This window comes from Zootoca vivipara, chromosome 14 (genome assembly GCF_965207765.1).
Source record: "Zootoca vivipara chromosome 14, rZooViv2.hap1.1, whole genome shotgun sequence".
In the NCBI taxonomy this organism is placed as follows: Eukaryota; Metazoa; Chordata; class Lepidosauria; order Squamata; family Lacertidae; genus Zootoca; species Zootoca vivipara.
Genome location: NC_142597.1, coordinates 11,928,832 through 11,949,283, shown reverse-complemented (window position 1 = coordinate 11,949,283; position 20,452 = coordinate 11,928,832). Strand labels below are relative to the sequence as shown.

Here is a 20,452-nt window from a genome sequence, read left to right as displayed (position 1 = left end):
CCCTAGTCATTGGCAATGTGACTGAGACTGGTGGGAATTGGAGCACAACTACTTCTGGTGAGGTCCAGGTTCCTCACTCCTGCTTTAGATGCTGGGGACATTGGACAAGGGGGGCCGTTATCCCGCCCACGAGCTTCCCAAAGGCATCTGGCTGGCAACCGCTGGAAACAGATCACTGGAGTGGATCTTATATCTGATCTTACACAGCAGGGCAAATCCTTTTTTATATATGTTTTGAGGCGAGTTCTAGGAGAAGCCAGGGAAGCTTTTGCTTGGATCTTGGGAGCCTGTAAAATGATACAAGGCAGGAAAATACAACACAACAAGCAATATTGCATGAAATACAGAGGTGGGCTGGATGTACATCCTAGGTACATCGCCCTTTCTGTGACTCATTTGTTTCAGTCGCTGTTGTAAATGTACCAGAGCCTATAGGGTGCTGCCCTGAGGAGCAGTTTTTTATTTTCCATCATCCGTTCACAACAGTTGGCTCCAACTGCAAAAGAATTAAAAGGCATTTGGCAGATTTTCCAGAGCACTATTTTACACAGCAATTAATACAGATTTATGCAATTAGCACTGTTAGAAAATGACTCTGGGGTATTCCAGGCTTCTTGTCCCAATTATCCCTGAAGCTTTGGGGGAGAAGGAGGTCGTTAGGATGCAATTTTTAATCTAAATGTTTTTCGCATTCAGTTTGGGGGTGTGGGCGTGGGGGGGGGGAGTTCATTTAGCGATCAGTTCAATGGGCTGCATTTCACGGCAGGCGGCAACCATTTCTCATAGGTGTAGCCAAGGGGAGGGCAGAAAGAAGATAGATCTACTGGCAGATCCCCTGGGTGATCCACAACAGTAGATCCACAACAGTGTCCGACCCCTTATTGTTTAACAACTGCGACAACCAAATGACTCCCCACCACTGAAATGGGGAGGGGAGAGGCAAACAGAAATGGATTTTGTGTGTGGAAGGGCTGTGAATTCAATAATAATAATAATAATAATAATAATAATAATAATAATAATGATAATAATAATAATAAATGTTATTATTTATATCCTGCCCATCTGGCTGGGATTCCCCAGCCACTCTGGGCAGCTTACAGCACATATAAAAACATCATAAAACATCAAACATTTATTTTTAAAAAGTATATCTTATGCAGACTATAAATAAACCACTAAATCAACTGAAGATCATAATCATAACCATGATAATCAGTTTACAGTTGTACCCAAATTAAAATAACCACCAACCCCAACTAACATTTATTATTACTACTACTACTACTACTACTACTACTATTTTCAGTTTCATACATTTCAATAATTTTACAGTCGTTTTAACATTTCAAAACTCGACTTCCTTCCCCCTCTTTCTGCGGTTCCTTAAATTTATTTTTTATATTTTCTGCATGTTCCAAATTAACTTAATTTACTCATTTATTCATCCACTTTAAATATATATTCTTATAAAACTGCTGGTTATTACAGTAATCCTGCCAATGTTCTTATCTTGCCCAGGGGCCATGCTAATCTTCTCTGTATTGTTCCAATTTTAGTATTTGTGCTGCTGAAGCAAGCCCAACCCCAACTAAACATTTAATCAACCCCAACCCAACAAAAACAAAACAGAGGAACCAAAATTAAAACTGCTTCAAACATTTTAAAACCTTTTAGCCAGTTGAGGGGAAAGGAGATTGTGAGCCGCTTTGAGACTCCTTTGGGTAGTGATAAAGCGGGATATCAAATCCAAACTCTTCTTCTTCTAATTTATTACTTATACCCGCCCATCTGGCTGGGTTTCCCTAGCCACTCTGGGCTGCTTCCAACAAAAGATTAAAAATACATTAAAACATCAGTCATTAAAAACTTCCCTAAACAGGGCTGCCTTCAGATGTCTTCTAAAAGTCAGATAGTTGTTTATTTCCTTGGCATCTGGTGGGAGGGTGTTCCACAGGGCGGGCGCATCTACCGAGAAGGCCCTCTGCCTGTTTCCCCGTAACCTCACTTCTCACAGGGAGGGAACCGCCAGAAGGTCCTTGGAGCTGGACCTCAGTGTCTGGGCTGAGTGATGGGGGGGGGGAGACGTTCCTTCAGGTAGGCTATACTGGGCCAAAGCCGTTTAGAGCTTTAAAAATCAGCACCAACACTTGCGCTCGGAATTGTGCTCAGAAACGTACCGGGAGCCAAGGTAGGTCTTTCAGGACCCCAAAGTTCCCTGGCGAGAAGAATTGGTTATTGAACCACTTTGGGAATTGTGGGTCTGCATGCTTAATAAACTACAGTTCCCAGGCTTCTCTGGGGAAATCAATGGCTGTGGTATGGTACTGCTTTAAATATATAGTGCAGGTGTTGTTCTTGTCGAACTCAGAAGGGAGGAGGATGGGGACAAACTAGACTTAGTTAGCTCTGCCTGGCATTGGCCGTGGTGGTCTCTTACTTCCCACCCTACCAGTCCCAAGGGGGACCAGCTGCTGCCGAATGAGAGGGAAATTGCCCAACACATCAGTGGCGCTTAAGCAATATCTCTGATCTTGAGTGGATTCTTAGATTCCTACACGCACACACACAGCCTCTACAAAAGCAAGCAAAGCTGTCCTGCCTAGGAAAAGGTTTGCTCTTCTCCCCTCGATGGTGCTGTATTTTGTTCCTTCAGGCTGCAAGGAGGACACTTGCAATAAATCTTTCTGTTTTCAAAGCACCTTTCCCGTTAATTAATTACATTGCACAGCCGGCAAATAAGGGCTGTCAATCAGTTGCCATTGATTTGGCAGGCGGAATAGGTTCTGAGTTGCCCAAGGTCAAACTCTGAGTCATGGAGAGATCCCAAATAGAGAACCTCTCGCAGACCTTCTCCCTTTGAGCTGGGGATGAGGAGGAGCTATAGGTATTTTAGCTCAAAGTAAGTAAAAGACGCGGGTGGCGCTGTGGTCTAAACCACTGAGCCTCTTGGGCCTGCCGATCAGAAGGTTGGCGGTTTGAATCCCTGCGATGGGTTGAGCTCCCGTTGCTCAGTCCCAGCTCCTGCCCACCTAGCAGTTCAAAAGCAAGTCAAGTGCAAGTAGATAAACAGGTACCACTCCGGCAGGAAGGTAAATGGTGTATCCATGCGCTGCTCTGGTTTCCAGAAGCGGCTTAGTCATGCTGGCCACATAACCCAGAAAAACTGTCTGCGGACAAACGCCGGCTCCCTCAGCCTGTAAAGCGAGATGACTACCGCAAACCCAAAGTCATCTGCGACTGGACTTAACTGTCAGGGGTCCTTTACCTTCACCTTTAAGTAAAAGAAACGAGATCATTTGACAGCAGTGGCACTCCTCCCCAGCCGTTATTGCAATATATTTCTGCTCTGCCTTTTACGGCAAGGCCTCACAAGGCAGGTTATAATTTTAAAACACTCTGCCAAGAATATAAGGTCCAAGAAATTCCTCCATGGCCTCGTTGACAATTTCATTTCCCAGAAGGTAGGAGAAGGAACAAGTGGACCATCTATATTGGACCTGGTCCTCATCAACAGGGAGGAACTGATTGACAAAGTGGAAGGACTCAGAAACTTGGGAGGGAATGATCATGTTTCATAATGCAGAGGCAAGGGAAAACTGAGTGTAGCTCTGTGTGTGTGTGTGTGTGTGTGTGCACGCGCAAGTTACTATATGTACACATTAGAAAATTTTGTGTGATTTATTTATTTTAAAACATTAATAAACTCCTTAATTTAAATATATATATATGTATATCTTAAGAGGCTTATAGCATAAAAACAAACAATATCGTTAAAACAAAAATGCAACATAAAAACAATAAAACATTCTATAGGGAGTGGAACCACAAGTAGAATTTCCTCAGATGATCTAAGTTACTTTCCAGGTCTATAGGACAGGAGGTGTTTCAGGAAACCTGTTTGCAAGTTGTTGTTTTACGTGCAATCATCACCACCATCATCATGTTACTATTAATAATAGTGTAACCAGTATAAGATTGGTATAATGTGAGCTGGTCTACTAGGATCTTAGCAGCTGCATTTTGCACTAGCTGAAGTTCTCCGCAGTCTTTAGGGGTAGCCCCATGTAGAGAGCAGTGCATTCATCCAGTCTGGATATAACTAGTGAGTAACTGAGGCCAAACCTGTTTCTCCCAGGAAAGATCGCAGTTGGTGAAGCTTCTAAAGGCACTGATGCCAAATACATTTTAATTTCTCTTGATTGTTTCATTTGACACATTTATATTCTGCTTATAGCATGACTCGAAAGAAGCCAACACCCAAATAAATATTGTTTCTTTGAGAACAATAAAAGGTTAAAAATGTACAGTAAAGGCAAATCAATAATTATTTCACAGCCACAAGAGAGCCCCACTTTGGGCAACACCCCAGTGACCCCTAACTAAGGAGCTACCAGCAGATTTTTTCCTTGAAAAACATTTTTTCTGTTAAGCTACATTGGACATTTTGTACTATTTCTTAACTTCCTCTTTTCTCAGCTTCCAGTCCTTGAGTTTAGTTTACTATGACAATAGCTCGAAATCACTCTCTGCAATGCCTTAAAATGTCCAATGAGCACTTTCCCCCTCTGCTTAGATAGAAATAACCCATCAGGAAAGCATCTTGGGAAAGCAAAATTGCTCCAATATCACTTGCTATAGATTTTAGCTTAGAAGTTGTAGCTCCTCGTGAGGGCTTTAAATCAAGAGCAGCTTTTATTAAACGAGAGTCTCTTTATAAGACAGTGTTGTACGAGTCGGTTACTGAAGATGGCATCTGAGCTAAAAAAAATAAAAAGGCGATGTCCAAGACCAGGCAGGGGGCTTTGAATAAAAGGAGAGTGTCGCTGCAGAAGATTATTCATACCTGAATCCTTACACCAGGGGTGGTGAAGCTGTGGCCCTACAGATGTCCTCCCTGGCCACAGGGTTGGCAACCCCTGCCATGTACCCATTTCCAACACAGTTGTCTACATTTTGCGCAGTAGCACCTGGTGCTCCTTGGCCCTGGTGGAGTCGAAAGCAGGGAGGGCAACAGTAGGTGGAGTCAAAGGCAGGGCCAACTAATTCTGGTTTTTCACCCCATCCTGCTCCCTGCTAAGTTCTGCAAGGGCAAGACTGAGACTAAGGAGGAGGGAACTGACTGCCTGGGCCAGTCTCTGCGTCAGTTGTAAGAAGGCGGGCAGTTGTGAGCTGGCTGATGGCAGACTGAGGCTGGAGGGGCATTGCCCCATTCTCCCTAATGGATCACCCTCCGCTGGTCCTGTTGGATGGGAGAAGAATTCACAGAACACAGATTCAAAAGCAGACTCAGATCAGATCAGATCATGTTGAGAATCTGTAGTCCAGCAGATTCCAATGAAGGTAGTCCCAGGGTACAAGAGTTACCTCCATCCTTTTAACTTTTCCTTTTTAAAAAAGTTCCAATACAGGTATGCATCATTCACCCAGCGCAGGGATCCTCATCTCTGTGCACTTTGAAATCCAAGTCGCCCCGGGAGCAACAGGACTTGATGATGTTCCATTGCTCTTAGAGGGGGATGCAGGATAAGATCATGGCCAATCCTTGTCTATACAGTGATACCTCTACTTACGAATTTAATGCGTCCTGAACGCACATTCGTAAATAGAAAAAAATTGTAAGTCGAATCCCATAGGAATGCATTGGGAGAAAAAATTCGTAAGTTGAAACAACCGTATCTAAAAATTCGTAAGTAGAAAAAAATCCTATCTAAACCGCATCCAAGATGGCGGACGGAGCTCCATTTGTAAGTAGAAACATTCGTAAGTAGGGTTATTCGTAAGTAGAGGTACCACTGTACATGGAGCCAACCATGATTCTTCCATACGATTTCCTCTGAGAGTGAAAGAAGCACATGGTGGCATGGGCCTTTTAAAGAATTGGGGAGGGAGAGGGAGGGAGGGAGGGAGGGAGGGGTGCACATTACACACAGGTCTTGCTCTCCAAACACGATGCTCCCTCAGGAAATTGTTTGCTTGGCAAGCATTTGCATAACGAGTCAACGATTTCTATTGATTTCTATGGGGGGATTTCTAATGCGTTCCTGACCACAGCATCTTGACCCTGAATTGACGAAAAAAAGAACTTGGAAAAGCCCCCTAAATCTTTGCAAAAGGCAAACTAAGAAGGGAAAAAAATGCTCTCGGTTGTCCAGTCTCCCCCCTTTCTCCTACTCACCTTCCCTCCCATCATGGTTTCTGGTGAAACAGCTGTGTGGACCAGCAAAACACCAAAAGTAAGGCTTATTTAAGGCTGCTTATTTGTTCACAGTACTACCCGCAGGTCCAGCTCTTCGTATATCTGAATCAGTGGTGTGAATAGTGAGGTTTGGTTACTAATTCTTCACATGTGGATAAGTGAATTTTCTATAATGAGCATTTGGATAGCCGGACCTTCGTGCAACCACTGGACCTCCTCATAAGTATATTTGTCTGTTTATTTTAACTTCACAATTTCATGCAGATTAAAAGACTTTTGCCTTTAAAATCTGCATTGCATCTGGATGGGATGAAATTAGTTCCGTCCCCATGTAAAACTAGGACTGCCTGAGATTCATTGGATATGGACCCAAAACTTACTCTCCAGTGTTATGGAGAGTAAATAGCCTCTGACCTAGACTTTGTAGCAACTAGTACCATCAACTTGACTTTTTGAACATGGTCACAGAAACACAATTGGAATAGCACTGTGTGGTTTTACACACATAGTGCTTAAAACTTAGAAACATGAATGGCGGCAAGAACCAAAATCTGTTGTGATTCAGAAGCTTTTGTGGTGATAAGCTGTAAATCAAGGTTCTGCTTGCTATGCAGCAAGCAAAATTTGAATTAACGGTTCATCTACCATCACCAAGATAAGTAGCTGCTGCCCTCTGCTGCCCAAACAGTAGAACAAACCTGTTTAAAGAAAAACATTTGAAAAATCTGAAAAAGTACCTGGCATTTATATGTAAGGATGGAGGAGAAATTGGATTCAGTTCACTTTTAACTGATTTGCTGCTTCCAAAATGATACAAGAATTAAAACACAGCCATCCTTTGAAATTCTCTGAATTTTGCAACCCAAAAATGTGCACAGAATTAATATACTGGTGTAAAGTTGTATAAAAATACATGTACCGTATTTGTGAAAATAAGTTACAAACACACACTAGGTTAGGGGAAATTAATTTGCAGAAATGTGCATGCAAGATTGCATATATACATGTGTGTGTGTGTGTGTGTGTGTGTGTGAGAGAGAGAGAGAGAGAGAGAGAGAGAGAGAGAGAGAGAGAGAGAGAGAGAGAGAGAGATGTTAGGAGAAATTTGCATTAAAATGCTAGCGAATTTTCATGAGGACTTTCAATTTTTTAAAAATTGCAAACTGATGTGAAGGGGTGAGCTTAAGACTGGAAAATGGGGAGAAACAGAAAATTGTCGGATTTTCCCATCCTCATTTACAGGCACAGAATTTCTGGAGCGTCCAAAGTATTTCATATACTTACTTGTAAGGACATAAGAAGAGCCTGTCAGCTGGATCCGACCAAGGGCCCATTGAGTCCAACATCCTCTTTCCCACAGTGAGGTGCTATGGGAAGCCCCCGGGAGGGACAGGAGGGCAATAGGCCTCTCCCAGTCTTGTTCCCCAGGCAACTAGTATTCAGAACCATGCTGCCTTTGATACAGGAGGTAATATGTACTCATTGCGACCAGTTGCCATAGACAGCCTTATTGTCCATGAATAATCCTTATCCTTTCAATAACCCCTTTGAAACAACCCTCTAAGATAGTAATACTAATTCCACATATTGCAGATGAGAGCCTGAAGCTCAGAGATAAGCATTGAGCAAACATTACCCTGAATGCATGTGGAGAGGCAGTCAGAATGTGTTAGCTGGCCCACCTTCTAACCATTTCCAGTGTAATGTCCAAAAGAGCCTGTGGACATACAAACCTTATCCTATGACCACTCATCCATCCAGCACAGTTTCAGACAGGGCCTCTCCCATCCCCACCTGGAGATGCTGGGGATTGAACCTGGGACCTTCAGCATGCAAGGCAGATGCCCTAGCCCTGAGCTGTGGTCCTTCTCCAAAGACACGGTTGCACAGCCTTTGAGAAACAGCATCCCCACTTGGCTATTTCAGAAATTGATGCAAGTGTGGGGATAGGGTAGGTCCAGCAGACATAAGTGGGCCCAATCCAGCTCCACCATCTATGTATGCTCCAAAGAACGCTGCTAGAGTGCAGAGGTAGGCAACGTGGCATCCTCCAGATGTTGTTGGACTACATCTCCCATCATCCCTGACCATTGTTGAGGCCGATAGGAATTGAAATCGAGCAACATCTCAGGGGGATCATATTGGCTGCTTCTGCTGTGGTTCCATGGTTGAAACAAGACTTGAAGCTGGGACATTTCGTTGTTGTTGTTGTTGTTGTTGTTGTTGTTGTTGTATATAATTTTTATTAAATTTTCTGCTTTACTAATTAAAATACTAATTTAAACGTCCTTAAAATATCAATGGCTTCCCCTCTTTCCATGGTTCATTTTGCATACCATGAATCCCTGCATATTTTACAAAAACTAAGCCATTATTGCATCCATCAAGACTTATTTACACTTAATGCTGCCAACGTTTTCAAGTGTACACAATTTTCCCCCATATATTCAATAAACGTTTTCCAATCTTCTCTAAACGTATGTTCTTCTTGTTCTCTTATTCTATATGTTAAGTCTGCAAGCTGCACATATTCTGTCAGCTTAAGTTGCCAATCTTCTTTAGTTAGGACCTTGCTTGTTTTCCATTTTGGTGATAACAAAACATAGGCCGCAGTAGTGGCATACATAAAGAACTTTTCTTTTTCCTTCACTGATTATCTCCTGCTTTTCCTCCCCAAGAGAAACCCAAAGTGGCTAAGAGCAAAGCAGAAAACAACTCTGTTAACATGAAATATCAGTCAGCAGAGCATCTTTCAAAACCTAAGGCCAGTCAAAGCCATATTCATGTTGAAACAGTACTAACAAGAGAAGAAATACATTAAATCCATAATGAAGTAATGCAAAAAAAAAAACCAAGGGTCTTCCCTCAAGCCTTGATCTCTCCAGGTCCTTATGCTTGGCCTAATTTGTCCAGTGATGGGAGCTGTTTCTCTATGAGTGCCCCCATGGCTTCCCCAAATGCTACAGTTCCCAGGGCGCCCATATTGGCACACAGGCCACATTGCCCAGGGCAAGGATGGGAAATCTGTGGCCCTCCAACTCCCATTTCTGTTGACCATTGGTGATGCTGGATGGGGCAGTTGGGAACTGAGTCCAGCAATAGCTGGTGCTCCTCATCCCTAAGGTAGGGGAAGGACCGTGGCTCCCTGGTGGAGCACATGCTTTGCAAGCAGAAAGCCCCGGGTTGCAGGACAAGGAGCGCTTCTGCTTGAAACAATGCAGCAAGGATTCTGAAAACAAGACATGTGAGCTGAGCCTTCAAAAGGCCACACATCCACTGCAGTTCAGATCTCTTCAGAGAGGACAAGCTCTGGATAATCCCTACAGTGGCATGTGCTGCAACAATACCGTTATCTCTCTCTCTCTCTCTCTTGCTCTTCTTTTTCAGCACCCTTACCCAACAGAGGACGAGAAAAGGCAGATAGCAGCACAGACGAACCTCACGCTTTTGCAAGTCAACAACTGGTGAGTGAATTATTGACCTCCTCTTTGGAAATTGAGGGAGAAATGACGGTTTCTTCACCAAAGATGCCGTTCTCTGACCTACTGTCTTATCCTCTCGTCTCAAGTTGTTGCTGCTGCTGCTGCTGTTCCTAGGTCAAAGCAGAGCAGGGCCATAGCTGTAGAAAGTTCTGGCCTCTCAGAGATATTCCAGGCTTCCAGTTCCCTTTCCATTTTTTATATAAAAAAGTAAGCCTCTTGCCCAGAGATAGCCAATGTGGTGCCTTCCAGATGCTGGAACTCCCACCAGCCCAAGCCAGCTTGACTAGTAAGAATGGATTGTGGGAAATGTAGTCCAATAATATCTGGATGACACTGTGTTGGCTGTCCTTGCTCTAACCCTTTGGAAAACTGTGCAGCCGATATTCTATCCAATAGATAGAACAGGGCAGTCTCGAGCAGGTCGGCCGTCCTGGCGCTGAGGGGCGGAGATCGCTCCGGCGCCCCCGCCCTCGCAGGGTGCAGCATGGTTTCCGCGCGGCTTTGCCTCATGGCCCCCTGGCGCGCCGGGGGTCTACCTAGAGCCGGCCCTGAGATAGAATTGTTACTGTGAGAAAATGATATTTCTCCAGGGTTCCAGGCAAGGAATACAAAGTCACCAGGACAATGGTTAATTATTAGGCTTGTTTGTGTTTGCAATTTTTTGCAAATGATTTTATTAACATTGAATACAATTAAATATGTTTATAAACATTGGATAATCAGTGTTTACTGCCAACCTAGCAGTTCGAAAGCACGTCAAAATGCAAGTAGATAAATAGGAACTGCTACAGCGGGAAGGTAAATGGTGTTTCCATGTGCTGCTCTGGTTTACCAGAAACGGCTTTGTCATGCTGGCCACATGACCTGGAAGCTATACGCCGGCTCCCTCAGCCAATAATGCGAGATGAGCGCGCAACCCCAGAGTCGGTCACGACTGGACCTAATGGTCAGGGGTCCCTTTACCTTTACCTTTATAAACACTTTAGGTTCCCTGTGCAGAGGCTCTGGAAGTTCCTCAATGATTCCCTGCCTCCTCAGGCCGCCTCGCCACAGAAACTGTGGCTATAGGCCATAGCTGCCAAGTTTTCCCTTTTCTCGCGAGGAAGCCTATTCAGCATAAAGGAATTTCCCTTTAAAAAAGGGAGAACTTGGCAGCTATGCTATAGGCTTATAGAGGAAGTTTGGGCTGAAGGAGGTTTCATGTTTTTTAGGAAAATTAAAACCTGGGTCTGAAGTGGACAAGGCTACCCATCATTTTTAGAGCAGGCAAACGCCCACCCTGCCTTGACAGGCACCTCTTGTCCTTCTGTAGTTAAAGCATTCTTTGTCAAGATTCACCCACGTGGTCCTGGGAAACTTTCAGGCAGAACTACGTGTGACAAAGCACATTTGAGGTTTCCAACCCCATCTTTCTTTCCCTCTTTTGACTAGTATGCTTATGTGAGGCAGGAGGACATTTGGAGGAGAGAATCGGTGAGGAACTCTCTTCCAGCAAATAAATGCCTAGAAATAAACGGCATAGACAAAAGTATCTGTCAATTTCAGTTTTTTCAGTTTTCCCGTCTTAAATTCAGTTTGCCCATTTCTGCATCAGTCTGCAAATCTTTTCTTTAAAAAAAAAAACCACACAAAAAAACCTTGCACATTTCTCCTAACACGCACATTTTGGTACACATTTCTTTTGAAAGGCACTTCCCTTAATGAAGGGCATTTGTGTATGTTATCTCCACTAATAAACACGTGTGGGTTTGTGTATAAGAGAGAGAAAGAGTTATACTTTTATGCAGGTTTTCAGGGTTTGCTAAATTCCAGATCTCACCACATGAGGGCACATTCCGAAAAGAAGTCCAGGCCAACATAACAAGAAAATGTCACTTTTTAGAAGTGGAGTTAGATCCCAGATATGTTTATATGTACAAGCACCAAAAGTTTTTTAATCTCACGTAGGTGGTAAAAAAATGACCAGATGGGCAGCCTTACTTGTAATGGGGATTTTTCCAGGTCAAAAATAAACATGAGGATCAGGCCTTACATTGAGATGGGTTGAGAAGGCTTAAATAATCAACTTCTGGCAACACACATACACAACACTAGAAGGAGGGAGAAATTCGATTTTATTTGCACTTTAATGAGAAACTACCTAACTCACACTTCTCAAAACAATGTGAGGACCGAAACACAGTCATCCTTCAAAAGTCACACTTCTCTGAATTTTGCAGTGCAATTCTCCAGCCAAGTAATGTGTACAAAAAGTCAGAAACGAGAGTACAGTAAGCATAAAAACACATATATTAGTGAAAGTAACATACAAAAATGCATTATATTAGGGGGGGTTGCTTTGCAAAAACATGTGCAAATCAGACAAGATTTCATTCAAAAATGTGTAGATTAGGAAGAAATTTTATCTAAAATGCTAATGAAGGACTTGTTTAAAAAAACATAAAAACAAACTGCTGTGGAAATGCAGAGAACTTAACTTAAGACTGAGGAGAGAAACTGAAAGTGACAGATTCACCCATCCCTACTTGGGAGAAAGCCTCGTTGAACTCAGTGGGCTTACTTCTGAGCAAGCATGCATAGGACTGCAGTGTAAAACAGTGGTGGGCAGCAGGTAGCTCAGGATCTCCTGGTCGATCTTTGGGTGATCAACAAGATTTTCTGATTCTTGGCTTTCTAACGGAAGTAGCTTCTAAAAGGCTTCCTCCCTACCTTAAATTAGGGGGCTGAGAAACACAGAATGTGTGGGAGAAAAAAGAAGTGTCAGATTTTGTCCTGGGCTGACCAGTTGCTCAGAAGTACCCTGCCCTGCTTTTTTGAAATGTGAGAGGCTATTTTGCACCTGATTCCAATTCATGAACCTCGTGTTTCTAGTAAAATAAATGAATAAAGTAAATTGCACAAGCATAAGGTCTGCCTCATCCCTGTTGTAAAAGACTTGGGGTTTGCTTTTGTTTTTGCATTAATATATTTTGTATTTCACCTGTATCCATCATGTTAGATAATTTGCAAACCAGACCCCTCTTTTTCTGTGAAAGCAGAAACACACCTCAAGATGATGCAAATCCACTTTCAGCGCCTATATATTTTTAGTCTTTTGACTATCTGAAAAAGGGTGAAATTCATTCGTACAGCTCCCTCTCATGTCTGATGCTCCACAGGGCAGCACTGAAAATGCATGTATTTGTGAGATGCATCTTGTTGGCACTATAATTCCTCCACCCTAAGTGAGTCAGACTGACTTTGGTTGATACACATTAGTTTGCAGCAGCAGCATTTTCAAATATGACATTGACTACCATCCTGTAACGTTTCTAAGTTTCCAGAGGGGGTAGCCATGTGTCAGGGGCTGGACTAAGGAGGAATGTTGGAGACCACATGCCTCTTCTGATCCTTCCCGAGAACAGGAGGACAGTATAGATTTAGAACAGTGGTTTGCAGAAGGGCATAGTTCAGAGGCTGCAGAGCTGGGTAATATTGGGAGAGGAACAGCAGGAAGAAGAAGAAGCACCAGGGGAGAGACAGCTGACAGACTCAGTGTCTTTGGAAAGCATTCCTGACCCACCCCTCAGGACCAGGAGGGCATTGAGGGTGGTAGAACAGAAAGTTCAGAGGCACAAAGCTCAGATTAGCCGACACAGAAGTAATGTAGAATAGGAGAGACTTTACTCGGAGCAATGCCATTACTGCAATATAGAGGCACTTTCCAAAGCCTCTCTCTGTGTATATTGAATAAAGGAATTGGTAAGAACTCTTCTTGTTATCTGTTCCTTGGCTGCCCCACTGTGGGAGGGATCGGATTCCCTTGAAGCCTGACACCATGTTCCCCTGTGCCCATCAGGCCTAGTGGGATGGGTGCTGGACTAAATGGGCCTTTGGGTTCCAGCAGTGTCCTTCTTATGTTCTTAGTAGTGGTGGCTGGTGCCCATGAAGACCTGTAGGGTGGGAGGTAGGGAGACCAGCAACAGGCAGAACCAGAACCAGGGGTGTAACACTGGGAGAGCCAGGAGGGCCGAAGCCCTAGGTGCATGGTTTTGTGGGGGTGCGAGCCAGGTGCCCCCACCCCAGGATCAGCGATTTAAAATGTTCAAAAAGTAATTAAAACCTGATCAAAACACATCTGAACATTCTACATATCTTGGGGAGGCTTGTCCAAACAAAAATGTTGCCAGCAGGCGTTGAAAAGTGTACAGTGAAAGTGTACAGTATACAGTGAAAGCTCCTGCCAGTTGTCAATAGGCAGGGAGGTCCAAAGTTTAGATGCTGGCACACTAAACGATCCATTTCTTACAAATGCGGAACAAGACTTACATGGCAGCTGCAACATTGCCAGTTCCGTAGATCGAAGTGCTTAAGTGGTCATATAAGAGGACGTCGGGTGGCACTGTGGTCTAAACCCCTGAGCCTCTTGGGCTTCCCAATCGAAAGGTTGATGGTTTGAATCCCCACGACGGAGTGAGCTCTCGTTGCTCTGTCCCAGCTCCTGCCAACCTAGCAGTTTGAAAGCATGCCAGTGCAAGTAGATAAATAGGTATCGCTGCAGCAGGAAGGTAAATGGCGTTTTCATGCGCTCTGGTTTCTTTCATGGTGTTCCGTTGCACCAGAAGCGGTTTAGTCATGCTGGCCACATGACCTGGAAAGCTGTCTGTGGACAAACTCTGGCTCCATCGGCCTGAAAACAATATGAGTGCCGCAACCCCATTGACTGCACTTAACCCCACCTTTGACTGCACTTAACCGTCCAGGGGTCCTTTACCTTTTTGCCTATATGGAGTAAGGCAATCTCACAAGTAACCAAGCTGTACAAGAAATAGAATTGCAGAAGCCCTTCTTCCTTAAAACAAGGTCACTTAAAACAGAGATAGTCCAAACATGTAAATAAATGCATCCATTCATGCTGGTTTTTTCACTTCTTGTGTGAAGGTTTATCAATGCCCGGCGACGTATCCTGCAGCCCATGCTTGACGCAAGCAACCCAGATCCTGCCCCCAAAGCCAAGAAGATCAAATCCCAGCACCGGCCTACGCAGAGATTTTGGCCCAACTCCATTGCGGCTGGAGTACTGCAGCAACAAGGAGGCAACCCCGGTACTAACCCTGATGGTAAGAATTTGAAGCATGGCTGCAACCCTCAGTTGGCTTTTGGACTCTGTTGACTCTGACCATTTTGAAGGTGAACTACTTAGATATATTATATAAGGTTTCTCTGCCTCTGATGTTTTTTTTTAATCTGATCCATGCAACACTCCAATTTTGCACTTTTTCTCTTTGCCAGTGATTCATTACCTGCTGTTCTGATAATTTGAAGCTAGCGTTTAAAGCTCTAAACAACTTAGATCCCAAATATCTGAAAGACCACCCCCCTTCCCTACAGAGCCTCTTGGGTGTTAAGATGAACAGAGCCCCTCCCCTGCCCCAAGTCCATGTACAGGGCATGGCTGCTATGCGCTTTATATGGGGCTGCCCTTGGGTCTTGTCTGGAAGCTCCAGCTAGTGCAGAATGCCAACAGATGACAGCATGAGACACCTCTGCTATAACAGCTTTACTTGGCTGCCTGTGTGGCACCAGGCCAGACCCAAGGTTCTTGTGTTGATATTCAAAGCCCTGAACAACTTGGGTCCAGGATACCTTAAGAACTGCCTGAGCCCTTATGTTCCAGCTTAATCACTAAGATCACCCAGAGGAGGACTGTAAGTTATCCCCTGAGTTACAGAGGCCCCATTTGGCTCAACTCGAAGCCAAGAGCCACCAGCCCCATGCTGGTGGAACAGTCTTCCAGCATAGATTTGGCAGGCGCCCTCACTTTTGACATTCTGGAGTCTCTTGAAGACCTTCTTACCCAACTGTTGATTTTTTTATTTTGATTACAGTGGTACCTCCGGTCGCGGACAGGATCCTCTCCAGAGCGCTGGTTGGATCCCAAGGTTTCCGCCACCAGAGGGACCGCTTCTGCACATGTGCACGCAGCGGCAGGCAGCTTCTGCGCATGCGTGTGGCGCAGTAGAGCACTTCTGTGCATGCGCGCGCGGCGAAACACTTCCAGGTTTGCCGCTTTCGCAACGTAAGCCGAGGTGCTACTGTATATGCATTTTTCAAATGGTGTTTTAGGTTTTAACGCTGACATTTTATTATATGGCAGTATAGAAATACTTTCATAAATAAATAACAGGACTGAAGGAAGCCAATTTCCTTCAGCACGAGCAACAGTTCGTCTCAATTTTATCCTCAAACAATTCAGTGAGGTCAGTTTCATGCACTGTCCAGGTCCCAGAGCTCTTGCCCGTGCGCCAAATCAGCTGTTTGCTTTTTCGTTCTAGGCTCTATAAACATGGACAACCTGCAATCCCTCTCCTCTGATAACGCCACCATTGCTATGCAGCAGGCCATGATGGCAGCGGCTCACGATGAGTCACTTGACGGGACAGAAGATGAGGAGGACGATGAGATGGAAGAGGAGGAGGAGGAGGAAGAAGAGGAGGAGGAGCTGGAAGAGGAGACCGAGGAACTCCAGACAACAAATGTTAGCGACCTTGGCTTGGAGCACAGTGACTCGCTTGAGTAAAGGACCCTGGTCAGTGGTGAAGCATATGCCTCCTGAGAAACCTGGCTGCTTGCCTAAATCATTGGCCTGAGAAGAGAGCCTGAACTTTCATGTACAAGCCCTGCACCCCTTTGAAGAGATCATTCAACGACAATGCCCTTACCCTGAGTCTGGCTCACCTGCTTTCAGTTGCAGGAGCAGACACAAATGATGCACATTTAAGAGACCTGCCGAATGTGCAAAGTGATTATTTAAGTGAAGGAGACACGTTTACAAGGCACATATTGTGGCCAGTTCATTTCTCTCTTTTTTTTCCTTTGTTTTTGATAATAACAACAACAAAAAAGTGTTTTTAGGGTAAGCTGTTTTCTGTACGACTGAATGTTTTATGGATGTTCTAATGCAAAGCCTTTTGGTGACATGCAATTGAGAGGCAAGTCTGTTTTCATTTTCACGACTTTTATGAGAGATTTATAGATGCAAAGAGAGAGAGAGAAGAGATTGATGGTTTTTACAAAAAGAAACTAAAAGACTGTAATGATTATAAATATCTAGATGTAGAGGGAAAAAAACAAGAGTTTGCAAATTTGCAAAAAACAAAAAACCACACGACTGGACGTTGAGTGAGAGTTTAATGCTGGACCCAGGTAGATTCCTGGTTAGTTCTGAAGAACTGCATATCAAGTCTTCAGGATTTCACTGGGCCAGATCCCAAGGCATATGGAGAGAGCCCATGCATTGTGGTTAATGTGAGAAATGGATACCACACTGCCATCTGAACCATTTGGGGAGGGGAGATGAAAAGTTTTAGCCCTCTGAATGGAAATGTCATAATAGTAACATGTCTGGTTTGATTCCCTGGTACAGGATGCAAAGTCAACAACACCCCCCAAAAAAAGAATGCCCCTGAATAATTATGTTAATTGTTTAGAGGATCATAAATTGAAAAATAACCATTACGGCTTTATGCATTGGTTGAATATGAGCAGGCTCAGATTTCCAAATGTTTACAGGTTCACAGGCCAAGCAAAAAGTGGCTTGGAGAATTCACAGGTTTCTGAGCAAAGAAGAGTGTTTCTGGAGCTTAGTGGAACTGCTCTCCAGATGGTGAGATAAATGCCCCTTTCACAATCTCATCTCCCTGGAACTCGTCACCTGTCACCTTTTATCACCTGTGTCTCTGCCACCTCCAGAACCCCCAAATGCAAAAGTCTCCCAGGCACAACATCCAACTGGATGTGTTTTATACATTCAGGATCAGGATCAGATGAAAAATACCAGTAGCTTCCCCCCATTGACCACCATCACTCACTGCTTTTGGGCAGACTTTTCTTTAAAGGCACACAGTAGCTCACCAAGAGGACCGTCCTGTATTTTCCATCTTGCTGCAGTAATCTTTTAAAAGCCATTTGTCACCCAGGGGAAGAGGGGACCCACCACGCATGAACAGCTCACCTTGTGGTGACAGAACTTTAAAGCAGCTCCCATGTGGCTGAGTTGATATAAGCACTAACCGTAAGAATGCCTTGTTGGTCTCTGAAGCTGGTTTTTTTTGCCACTTAAAACTCATGAGTGTGGCACGCAAGTCAATAAACAGCCGTTTTTAATTCCAACAAGCGTTCCTGGAAATGCAGCTGTGTAGTTCACCTAAATCTGGTGGAGTTCACCATCAAGCAGCTCATGCCTGCTTCAGCTTAAACCCACGCAAAGCGCACACATGCATGCAGGCTCCTCAAATAGCAGGCGCAGTCCTAAGGCCAGCAAAGGAATTTGCGCATGGAGCCAGCCCCTGCGATACTTCCGCCATAGACATATAGCAGATTGCACTTTCCTCCTAGGGAGCGTAGACACTCCCAAACCAGAAGGTGGTGCGTCTGATCATTCAGTGAGCATGACATTTGAACATGCAGTTTGGTGGGTGGGGGGGGTGTTTGCTGTGCTTGCACGACTCGTAGCCAAGGAGGCTTTGCATTTTGAGTTTCGTGCATGCAGTACTGTTGCACCGGTCCTGGGTCAAAGTGCTCCACCACACTCATCGGCAGTGAGGTCAAAAGGAGGCAAGAGGGGATCACAGGCTGATTTCTCCAGGAAAGGAGGAAATGTGGTCAGTGTACTGTACATCCAGTGCATACCAAATATCCCTCCAATATCCTGCACCACCAACCCTAAGTCCTTTCTCAGAAATGGCAAATGCATGCACTGGTAAAGGATTGTAACTTTTAACGCAGCATTGGGCAGAAATAATCAGAATCCTTAATGGAACAGCATGTGCAGTGTGGCCTCTGCTGACACCAATGCAAATCAACCTAAACCAGGGGGAAGCCAATGTGGCTCCAGACATTCTTAGGCTACAGCTCCCATAATTCCTGGCTGTTGGCCATGCTGGTTGTGGCTGATGGGAGTTGGAGTCTTCCTGAAACCTAGACCAATTAGAAAGGCCAGAAATCTCAGGGTGGCTACTAAAGAACTGTACGTTGGACTCCAACCATGTAGGGTACTGGTCACTGTTGGGTCCAGGTTTGGGGGAGCCCTTGGGCAATGTTATTTCAATGGGCCCCCTACGAGACTGGGTGTCCGTGCTCCTTGCCCCAGCTACCCTTGCCCATATGCTTGCTTTTTTTTCTCTTTGGGCCCAAGCTCCACCACCTCCCATGGAGAGGCAGCAAAGCATGTAGATTTTACTGGTCCTCCTCACTCCATTCAGCACTCGGAGATGGCAAATGAATAAACAGAAGCAGCAAGGAGGAAGACTTCGCATGGCCAGGAAGCTCCCAGGATTGGCTGTGGGCTGTAGACTTTTGCCCAGTTATGCCAACCCTAGACGCCAGCCCAGTTCTTTGTACTGCTTGGTTTTGTGGTCCTCCATTTCCCCACATTATCAAAAGGTAGCAAATTCCCCACCAGGTGCTTGGAGCCTGCACCCAACAAGCTCTCCAATGTGTTGAGGGTTTTTTTTAATGGTCATTTGAAGCCACGTTGAAACTGATAATCCAGGAGGGGCGAATTTCTCAGAATCAAAATTAACGTTCACACTCAGTCTTTCCACTCACTTCCCAGTACTAAATGGAAGAGGACTCCAAGAGAGAGCTCCTAAATTATCACTGCCCCGATCGTCACTTAACTTATTATTTTGTTTTGTACATTGTGCTCAGGAAAATGTCTCCAGTGTACAAAAAAAATTGGATTGTCAGCTTGTGAACAACAGCTCGTGGACCTCTGGATTATCTGGTGGTCAAATGTCCCTGAAATGAATGTATTTTTCCTGGGAGGAGGGAGCTGCTGTTTCAACAGAGATGTAGGACCCCAATAATCTTATTTATAATCTGTGTTATCCTAGCAATCTGTTATGGGGTTGTTTTTTTCCTATGCTGTCATTGCAATGAAGCTCACCGTTCCAAAGTTAGGGGTTCGTCTTCCTTCCTAGCAAAGGCACAATCTGCCCTGACTCCTGCAAATGGTCCACACACCTTTCCTCAATGTGTCAGCCGAACAAACTACAAACTTCCGAGACAAAACAATTCCCCCATCCCCAATTTTAATGTTTTGATTACCCATTAAAGCTTTATTTGTCTCTTCCAATTCTTCCCTCACGAAGCACAGTTTTTTTCAACTTGCTCCTTCTTTTGGCTCTTTGAGGAGTTGAGAGGTTTGATCAATCGCTTTACATTAAGGGTTGAATCGATGATAATTCCTTGGGAATGTATTGGAATATCAGTGGGCAGGAAAGCTCCCGTTTTTTGGATACTGATATGGCATGAATGTAATATGTAATTTCATAGAAAATTCATTGTAATTTAGTATTAATTCATGTCCATTTATTATAAAGTGCTACCAGATGAGGTTTTCCAGCTGTATTTCATTGTGTTTATTTATATGCTCTTGTTAGTAAAAAGGATTAGGAATAAAGAATAAATAGAGGCCCAAGTCGACAGGAGGGAGCCCCATGCTACCTCATCACAACATGATGTACCCAAGAAAGATGTCCATTCTCAATGGTTATTTCAGCCAATGGCTCATGCGCTTGCCCACTCCTCTCCTCCAGCACAGCCCAAAGGAGCTCAGAAGGATGGCTTCCGCTTTCTTATAAACCATGGCTTGTCATGTCGGCCAAACCCCGCAAACCGTGGCAAATCCTATGTGGTCTGTTTGAAGCATCCCAGCTTGTTTTGAAGATGCCTTGTTTCTGCAATCTGTAGTTAGGATTAATCACAGTTTAGAGTCCCAATGTGACAG

General features: G+C 44.3%; 1 protein-coding gene and 1 non-coding gene across 7 annotated transcripts in view; one reads left to right on the top strand and one right to left on the bottom strand.

Annotated features, from left to right (window-relative positions):
- The window catches only part of PKNOX2 (PBX/knotted 1 homeobox 2), a 411,946-nt gene extending 391,891 nt beyond the window's left edge, over nucleotides 1–20,055 (top strand). For all 6 annotated transcript variants that reach the window (XM_088658020.1, XM_088658019.1, XM_088658018.1 and 3 more), the window contains 3 exons: nucleotides 9,587–9,663; nucleotides 14,602–14,780; nucleotides 15,996–20,055. In XM_088658020.1, coding sequence (XP_088514146.1) covers nucleotides 9,587–9,663; nucleotides 14,602–14,780; nucleotides 15,996–16,240 — 501 coding nt within the window. In that variant the 3' untranslated portion in view covers nucleotides 16,241–20,055. The remainder of the gene's footprint in view (nucleotides 1–9,586; nucleotides 9,664–14,601; nucleotides 14,781–15,995) is intronic.
- Nucleotides 1,482–1,583, bottom strand: LOC118097434 (U6 spliceosomal RNA). The gene has a single exon (XR_015947144.1). It is a non-coding gene; the product is annotated as a U6 spliceosomal RNA (small nuclear RNA).
- Nucleotides 20,056–20,452: the final 397 nt, after the last annotated feature.